This window comes from Rhyacophila brunnea, unplaced genomic scaffold, assembly GCF_057557595.1.
Source record: "Rhyacophila brunnea isolate RB1 unplaced genomic scaffold, BYU_Rbru_1.0 scaffold_19, whole genome shotgun sequence".
Taxonomy (NCBI): Eukaryota; Metazoa; Arthropoda; class Insecta; order Trichoptera; family Rhyacophilidae; genus Rhyacophila; species Rhyacophila brunnea.
The window spans coordinates 17,704,890-17,715,123 of NW_028232848.1; the positions used below are offsets into that span (position 1 = coordinate 17,704,890).

A 10,234-nucleotide genomic window follows, 5' to 3' on the forward strand; every position below is an offset into this window, starting at 1 on the left:
AATATTCACAGAAATATAAATATAATGAAAGTACTGCACCCAAAAAGCAGTTGGTTTTTTCTAAAATCACACACTCACAAGTCAAATGAAAAAATTAAATTAGATACTTACATAATAAATGTTGTTAGTTACACAAAACAAACATTTTTTTATAGCAGTCATTTGTTTTGGTATAAAATGATTCCCATTTAATTGAAATCACACGCATTTTAAATAGGATTATTTAGTGTTTTGTTTCGACTGGAAAATGTTGCAATATTTCAAATAATCCAGCTAATATAAAAATTAATAAGTAGGTATGTTGTAAATTCATTAAGAAGCATTCAAGAAGAATTCATTAAAATATTGTATGGCAATCACAGCATAGTACTCGTATTATAGAAGTTTCTTTTTTACAACTTATTCAATGTTCATTCAAAACTATCACTTGTAATTGAAAATGAATCGAGGAAATTTACTCGACAATTCTTCAGATAGTTTTGGCAATTATCCAACCTTCCAGCGTTTTCTGCTTCGTAAAATACTTGAGGAAGGTCTTCATCATTTGACGTAGATGGCCTGCAATCGAAGAAAGTGATTGTAGTAAATGAAATAATGAATAATGTCAATGAGGAAACGACAATGAATATATAAATCACGTTGATTGGCAATGTTCGCAATTTTGTAAAGTCAAAATTATCAATTAGAGTACACGTTTTATAACTTTGCAATTTTTTGCACTCTTTACTATACTAATACGCATGTTTGTTTGATTATCTCGTATAAAATTAAATCAAATGATATTTACTTGTATTAGTATAATAATTATGTAGTAATAAATAAATATACAGGTAATAATATATTATGTAAAAAAATATTTTTAGAATATATTATTACTTCATTTTCATCCAAGAGCCGTAGTGCAAAGTTATGAAGCATATACTCTGCAACTTAATCTTCAGATGTTTATAGCTCAGCAAAATATCATAGCGTTTTTGTGTATCTTAATGTTTCTGAGAGAACGTAACCGGTAAGTAAAAAATACAATACCACATGGTTGAAGCTAACTTTTAATATTATCTACCTATCCATTATGAATACTGATATGTTCTTTGTAACCATTAATTTTATATACATGTAATAACTGTGTTTACGCCCACGATGGCCGAAAGGCTAACGCGTCGGATTATAATGTCGTGTGTCTCAAGTTTGAATCCCGGGCCTGGCAAATACACACATTGTTTTTCAATGTGTGTTTAGAGTCGACCTTATCGGTTGAATAAGTGGATAGCATCCATTTCTCATAAACTCTCCACAAACTGTATATAAATGTAAATACAGGGATAAATAAACTTCAGCTGAGATTTCGTGGCTTAGTAAAAAAGTAGGTACTTATATCACTACTTCATTTTTCATTCTTATATTCTTTATGTTGGTGTAAATTGTTATATCTTATTCCTTCCCTACCTTCCAAATTTATACCCATCCATATTGCTACTGGGCACCTCCCAATTTAGTGCTGAATCCACCAATTATGGCAAACTTAGTAAATAGCTTACTGCAATTATAATTTCCGCAATATCCGTTTTTACACATAGTCAGCCATATCCAATGACGTAAACTCCATATAGAGTAGCTGACTCAATTATTATAATGATAATTTCCTAAATATTCATTTTAAGATATTATTTTGATTGTGCGTACGTCAATAAATAGCAGATCATAATTCATTGCACATGTCACTCAAATATAAGTTTCCGGTCTGTTAGTATCTCAGTCTCTGTATGATTCCGCACAACATCCCATTCTACCCAGACTCGGACCTCGGAACAGTATTATTAGTATTGTAACATAACTACTGTAATATATGCTTGTTGATTTACGATGTCGCTTTACGATTGTCCTCTATCCATCGGAGCAACCACCAAATCTCGACTTCTTCATCTACAATACCATGAATTCCATACAACCATAATATAAACATAATATAGCATAAAAAAAGTGTGCGAGTAAGTGACTCGGGATAAAAGAGTACTTCAGGAGTCCAGGAAGACTTTCTCTACCCTCCATCAAAAATGCTAGTACCCTGCGCTCCACCGTTCGCCCTACTTCACCCGACCCAACATCCAAATACAGTCCATTCATTAGTCCAATCACCAGTCCATTAATGTATTTTATATGTTATACTTACGTAAATATAATAAACAAGACATCACCAAGTACTCCATTATGGTGAAGAGGTGATCTCGAGTGTTCACAAATCGCCCTCAGCAGACACTCTCTCCCTGGAAGTCCTTGCCTGGAATATTTAAAAAAAAATCAACTGTTTTCATAAAACATCATCGGTAGAATACGTTTTAGGCTTTTATTAATAAAATATAATATTATTTTGTGTAGCTTTATATTTTTAGAGTTATTCATGAGTAGTATTCAATGATTAAAAAATAGCAGATAATTTTATTTATTTGTATAGTGAACTTTAAAAATGGCAAATACAAGATGTTCACAAAATGACATGAAAACCTAACAAATAATATTAAAAATGAAGAAATAGAAGCAATTAGTAAAAGAGTAAATACAATCTATATGAAGTACATGGAAGTACCTACGCCAAATGAGTAGACCATGCTTTAAAAATTTATAAAATAATGTCCGCTTAAACTCGTCCTCATGTAGATGGAATATATAAATATCCTAAGCGAATTGGTACAATACAGTTATTGCCCGCTCAATTGGCATTACCAATGGCAGGTTAGTTTTACACCTTAGGTAAAATCATTATAATACAATATAGTATTTGTCTGTGTCTATGAACTAGTTTTATCAATAATTTTAATTATTATTTTAGGGATATTAAAATATAATGCAGGGATACTACAACCTGTAAATGTTAATACGAACTAATATTAGAATTATTATAGGTATAGCGTGTCTTCAAAAATATCTACAATTATCATTTTTAACGCGACACTGGCATATTGGTATATTGGCAGTGTACGCGACTGGCAGTCACTCCGAGAGAATCTGCATGGTTGTGTGTGTGTGTGTTTTTTTTTAAACGTTTATAAAATATAAAAGCTTCACACTATATTGTGTATAGAGATAAATGGAAAAGAGATTATTAAATTATATTCGGCTACATAACTGACCGTATTAATAAAACCCGGATTCATCTGTTAAAGAGGCTTGTTAGGCATTTTAAATATAACAATGATATATTATTTTTCAAACAACAAAAACAAAATGGGGGTTAATTACTTTTCTATATTATCTTCTAAAACCATGTATGCTAGTCGTCTGCTCAGTTTGTCGAACCATAGAGATGGCTCCTCGGAATCTCGTTCAAGTCTGCTTCTTGCTATTGTCTGAAAAATGGTATTTGATACATATACTGATAAAAAAATTACTCTATTATATTATGAAACTTACTCAAGGTCAAATGCATAAGTATACTTACGTGCTCAAGTGGTCGTAAGTACCGCTTAACCTTACAATGCCAGTGGCAGTGAGAAAAACATGCGAGGTGTTTTTAATAAGAAGGCAAACTTAACAACGACATCTATGCATTTGGCAATTATACTTAGCAGGCTGCAGATCAGAATACACAGTATTTGTAATTCGGAAAGAGAAAATGATAATGTCAAGTTTTAATTATGTGTTTTTTCTTACTCTGAGGTTTCTTCTACAATTGAAAACCGGCCACCATAGGATAATGTTATTCTTTAAATTCATTTAAAATGATTATTTATAAAAAAATACAATAATAATACTAAGATTAATATGGTAATTGAATCAAACGCACAAAATATATTGAGGTGCATGTCGCGTCCTAACACATGACGTCACACTAAGCTGCCGCTACGGGAAAAGTGTGTAATGTCGTTTTTCTTGGTGTTTAAAATGTTATCAGACTAGTGCTCTCACCCCGTAGCACATTTTGAACCTTTAAACGAAGATTGTCAGTTAGCAAAATCTGCCGAAATCGCCAGAACAACAATGAGGTCACCTCACGTTGTACTGTATTGGGGGGATGAACGTAGTGTGTTGATGTTACCCCCGATGTTATATTTATCTGTTTTGAAGGTTGCGGATGTGTGCGTGACATGGAGTGTTTCGGGACGTGATGAATAATACACAATATATGGTATTTTCATGTTTTATATTGTAGTAATACATTTAGTATAAAGACGGCACAGAGTAAATGACTGTCACATTTATATTGGTTGAGTTAAGTAGAATGAATTTTGAATTTTGAAGAATACGCGGACGAGCGGGGGCGCGTATCGACGACATTGTAGCTAGACCGGAAGACAACTGTTTGATTATCGTCACGTTGTTATCTGTGGTCTATCAATGACCACATATAACAACAAGATAGTTTGTAAAGTTATACGAAACCTCTACAACTGCACTGCATGACTTAATGAACGTTTTATCATTTTCTATATGCCTACACATTTTCGAATCATATCCAAATCGCGTGTTTTTTGTTTTTAGCGGTTGGCACTATGTATTTTCTATAAGAATGTTGTATATTATTAATAGTCTGCGGGTTGGGTTCCGTACAAATATTATTGAATTTACAGAGAACTGTTACTAGGTTACTCCATTATTGAATTTACAGAGATCGTGTTCGTTCAAAATATTCTGCAAAATGATGAATTCATAGACTAAATTTGTCGCCGTGACACCGTGACTATACGCAATATGCATCTCAATATAATCACAACTTGAGGCTAATCGCATGATAGTAAGTTGCCTAACTAAACTAACGGCAGCGGAGTGCAATGTTTAACATCGAGAGCGTTTATTAAAAATAATGCTTACAGGTCCTTCCAGCGCCGGCCTAAGCCAGGTCGCGTTAGCAAGAGTGTAATAGTTTCCTTCGAAGAAGTATGCCACTGATGTCGTTTTCTCAAACTCCAGGGGAGCAGAAATGGTTGCGAACAACTGAAACATACAAAAAAGTGAGTCTATAAATTGGTGTTCGGTACAAAATATCGTCATTGTGCAAGCCAATACCTAATTGTCGCAACCCTCAAATATCAAATTGTTCAGGAAGTGAAAAAAACTGTAGGAATTGGATTTATTTTAATATTAATCAAAATTATCAATCATATTTGATTGAAAACGGAGCCCTGTAAAATTTTTCGCAATGATAATCTGAGTAGATATTTAACCATTTATGTTTTTCATAAATCAATCAGGGTTACGCTACTTGGCTCAGAGCACTTTGGAGGAGTAATGTGCAAAAAATCAACTCGTTGTGAACATTGACAATTTTATTTGAAATATTATTTTATTACAAATTGAGAATTTTCCTTTATTGACTTACGTTTAGAGGATTCGTAGCATTAAGCACAAAGTACACTATTATACAATAATAATCAACGGAAAATGTAGTAAAAAAGATGCCGCATTTTGTAGTATATGCACCTTTTTATTGGTACTAGCGCAGCTCCACTGAATTCTTCCAAGTGATCGAATGGCTTTGAGGTTTTTCAATCGATTTCTTTGCCGAATTTTATAGGTACACCAGTACGACCGCATGAAAGATACTTGAGTTCGTGAGCTGACACCTGACTGAATTATGTGTCTCGGATGCTGTCTGAGAGAACGATACTTTGCACCCTTGTATCACAAGTATCCTCCCCCACTACATTTACGCACTGCAAGTCTGACATAGCTGGTGTAGCATAGTACTGGAGAGTGATATTATAGTATAGCAGTAGTAAGTAGTAATAATGAGAAGCTGTACACACTTTATGGGGGCTAAAAGATCACGTGGCATATGAAAATGCAGAGACTGCGCTGGGTGTGTGTAGAATGCAGGAGAATATACCGGCGAGGCGGGCTATGTATACAACACCCGATGGCAAGAAAAAATCTGGACAGCCGAAATTGAGGTGGTTGGACTGTGCCACGGGAGATTTAAAAAAGGTCGGTCAAAGCGACTGGAACATGCCGGCTCTGGATCGTCCAGGATGGAAGAAGTTTTTGAAAGAGGCCAAGACACACTAAGGGTTGTAGTGCCATAAATGATGATGATGAGAAGTAAGTTAGTAATAAAAAGATGCACGGCATGCAAGGTGAATAATGTAAAAATATATAAACGAGCTTTAGGAACAAAGTGGCAACCGAAAATGAAAAAAAAAATACAAGAAATACTTGCAATTTAGATTTAACGAATACTTAATATAAAATTTAAACATAAACCAATGATTAATTCATCAGAATTACATCATCGACTTTAATGTGGGTTGTTTTATTTCTTCTAGTTTTAGCATTGCCGATTCGACATACCCAGGTATCGGCGTTTAGTCAATCATAAGTTTATAAAAATCATGTCTCCATGTACACAGAAAGTGGTTGAAAAATTGTTTGTGAAGAGATAAAACACATAAATAATATAAAGAGTAAAAATAAAATTAATCTAACCAAAGAAAACTTAAATTCTTACCCCCATTTGTGTTCCCGCTGGTTCTAGAAGAAACCGTTTCTGACGGGATCGGACATCCGATGATTTTTCGCAATTTCCCATATTAAATAAAAATCTATAACAGAAATATAACATTTTTTCAAATTTTTCTATTAATATATAATACACTGCTGTAAGTTTCTCGTAAATTTTATCATACATCAGATAAAGTAATAAAAAACCCGTAATTAAAATTCAATAAATAAGACATATAGATAGTTTTTATTCAATCGTCTCTTTTTCACGTTATAATTAGCTGTATCATTGTTTTAAAAGGAAGATCATAACACATACCAATTATAATATATGTGTGAATAAATTATTATTTTAATGAATAACTGATTGCTGGATAGTACTAAACTTTGTTTTCTATAATGGTATAAAAAAGAAATCTATGACTTATTTTTAATCTATTTAAATTAATATTTTTACATTAATAGAAAAAAAAGTATGTACTTTAAAATTATATACCCTTGATCACAAAACTTACGAGTACATATTATAAAATAATATTGTTCCCTATTAATGGCATTTGATTATTTATTATAAAAAAATATTCGTAAATTATAACGTACATATTACTTATTCTTTGTGTATATTTTGTAATAATGCCATGAATGAAACATACGTATATAATGTGTAGTTTAGTAGTGCCAAGGTAACACGTTTCGGATGTTGCACAAAAATGTGCAGTTGAAATATGCAACATTTCATTGCAGGAGTTAAATAAACATATATCAATTGGACGACTAATATGGATGCACTTACAAAGCCAACATAATGCAATAATAATTAGATTTCATATCTTCGGAACTCGTAAATCTCGTACAAACACACTTTTGTTGGTCACTAAATGAAAAAATGGCGACGATTTTCGTACACCGTTAGTTGACATCGCGCTCGGTACTGTACAAAATTTTACAAAAATAACACAATTACGTGAAAACTGAATTTTTATTTGAGTAAAATTATCAGTTAGGTACAGTTCAATGAGGCCAGTGATAGTAAACATTCGAATAATCCATGAACAAAAAACTATTAAATATATTATTTACTAAAATATTGGAAGAAAGATTTTAAATATAAAACGTATAAAATCACGTAAACGCCAGATCAATTAATACAATCAATAAAAAACGTATGTTAATGCAAGGCATTTGATGCTGTCATTAAGTAAATGATTAAGATTTAAGTTTTGATTTTGATATTAGCATATTGGCAACTATATTTAAAATTAATATGTATATCCATTTTTTAAGCTTTCCGACCGAAAGAGCAAGCATAATAAATTTGATAGGTAAATGAATTTATATTTTGTATAATATTGGTAAGTTGCATTCTAATATCTGGTGTGGCGTCGAGCCTGTTCCTGTACTTTGACTTCGTTGCAGTATAAAAACAAAATCCCGATTTGCATAGGTTGTAGAAAACGGAAGAAAACAATAACAGCTTGTTTTGATAAATTGGAGTATTCTCTGACAAACTCGCCCAGATATCATTTAAAGGGTAATCTTTGTATTTTTTTTTCAAATTAGAGTCACTACCTAATTAAATTTATTAGATTTATTATTACTCAAATAATATCGGCTGTGATACCCGCTTGCTCGCCTTTCAATATGAAGTAAATTCTTTAGTTATTTTACTTCTACTTAGTAGAATGTGTGCAGTGTATAAAACCTTTACAAATTGTCGCGGAATTATTATTATAGTTTATTATATTTAGGTTTGGCAAAACACTGGTGTTCTGCGGAACATAGTTTGGGTAACCCTGGCGAAGAAACAAGAAAAGGCTATCCAAGGATTTGAAAATAAAAATCTCCGAAGAATACTTGAAACGGTTAAAAAAACCAGAGATGGCGCATACGTATGATCACTGAGGTAAAGGATAAATGTATGCTTAATATATTGAGAATGCGAAGACTCTGAAGATGATGAAGAAGATGGATCAGTTACGTTGCTAAAAATGTGATAGATAAAAAGTTCTCCATAAGGTATATGAACACTCGGTTCCTAGGGTGCCACCGGAGAAGATGATTGAAATGGACATAGGCGCTGCGTTTGGCATTGTATCAAATAAAATGCATTATTTTACTACGAGATTGGTAAATAATAAATTGTAGAAGTAGTATCAATCTTTTAATTAAGTAGAATATGAAAAAAGGTTATCAATCACTGTCATAGACTGTTACACTCCTTGCGTCATAGCTCGTCGACAGCATTTCATAAGAATCAAAGGTTTATTTGACTAACTGTTTATCATGATGAATAGAAGTCGTGGCCACTTATGTGTTATGGAATGATTTCAGGTGTATTGAAGTACATAATTTGATACCTTATGACTTAATAATTATTTATTATGAAATTTAAAAATATATGAAGTGAAATAATATTTTTTGAATGATTATTATAAAATGTAAAAATTATTTAAAAATAGCTTTGGTCTATTTTTTTAAAAGTATTTTTGTTGTTTAAGCGAAGTCTCAGAAGCGGCTTATTAAGTTGTAAATTTGTCATTTATACACTTTTATTACATTTATATATTATTGATTATACATATAAAAATATTACATATTTATTATTCATAATGGGTAGGTACATAATATTACATTTTACCATCAACCATGTGTTATGATAATTTATACCTGCATGTTAAAGGTATACTCTCAGAAACATTTGAATTCACAAAAATGCTGTGATGTTTGGCTGAGCTATAAACAGCTGAAGATTAAAAGGTAATTTATATTTTGGACTTGTTAACATTTATTGCCAAACGGTGTGATTTATATCTTAATTGTTGCTTCCACATACACATTTTCGTTCATTTATTAGTCTTAAGCGAGCTGGGGTGCTGCAAGATTGTAGTGATCAGCTCTGCCGCGATTAATAATTACAATTAATTCTCTATCAATCATTTTATTGGCGTACGGGGTTTGGTTTTAATAATTTTTATTTTAGTTTTAGCTGTTTTTTTAGAGTTAAAAAAAGTCTGTATAACGTACTATAGCGAATTTATTTATGTTCCTCTCAATAGTTGCTGTTTTCGCTAAGCTATCAGTTCCCTCATTTCGATCGATTCCAACAATCTCATATGTTACCCGCTTTTGCATTTGAGATTATAATTATATTTAGATTTTTTTGTATGTATTTATTACTTATGTAGTAGGATTGATGTTGCCAATGCTAGGTACTCCATGTTGAAAAAAAATGGCGGTTCAAATGTTTCTGATTGTCTAAAGTAGACAGGTTTAGCGAAATAGTTTTGCATTTGGTATCATAAATGTTGTCAGAATACATTTTTTTTGACGGTAGGTTAATTTTTTTCACTGGGGTACTTAGATATTATTTATTTTTTGATCATGGCGACTCACAATTATGGGATTATTGGTGGAGGTGACCAGTAAAACACGTGAAGGTACTTTTGATATTAGGTCAACTCAGATACAAATGTTGATATAAACAAGTTTATATAATATTGTAATTAAAAAAACTTAAGTTTGGTATACTAAAATATATTAAAATGTAGGGAATGTTTTATTTGGGCCACGAAATAGAGACATCCGAACTTTAATTATTCACGAATAGAGGACAAAAGTTGTTTTGTAGTCTGAGACGAAATAACCATTTGTTCAGAGCAGATGGTGAACAAATTTCTTTCAAATCATTGAACAATAGAATAAACTTTTTTCTTTGCCAAAACACGATTCATTAATTATTTGGTATACTTAAAAAGATACATATTTACATAATAGTATAAAAAATTTCAACGAAACAACAATT

General features: G+C 31.8%; 1 protein-coding gene across 1 annotated transcript; it reads right to left on the reverse strand.

Annotated features, from left to right (window-relative positions):
• Positions 1-410: 410 nt before the first annotated feature.
• Positions 411-6,520, reverse strand: LOC147072801 (uncharacterized). Its single transcript, XM_085945716.1, has 5 exons — positions 6,440-6,520; positions 4,807-4,929; positions 3,238-3,344; positions 2,171-2,278; positions 411-558 (listed from the first exon to the last, which is right to left on the reverse strand). The coding sequence occupies exons 1-5, from the start codon at positions 6,518-6,520 to the stop codon at positions 411-413; spliced, it is 567 nt and encodes a 188-aa protein (XP_085801842.1).
• Between the last annotated feature and the right edge of the window lie 3,714 nt (positions 6,521-10,234).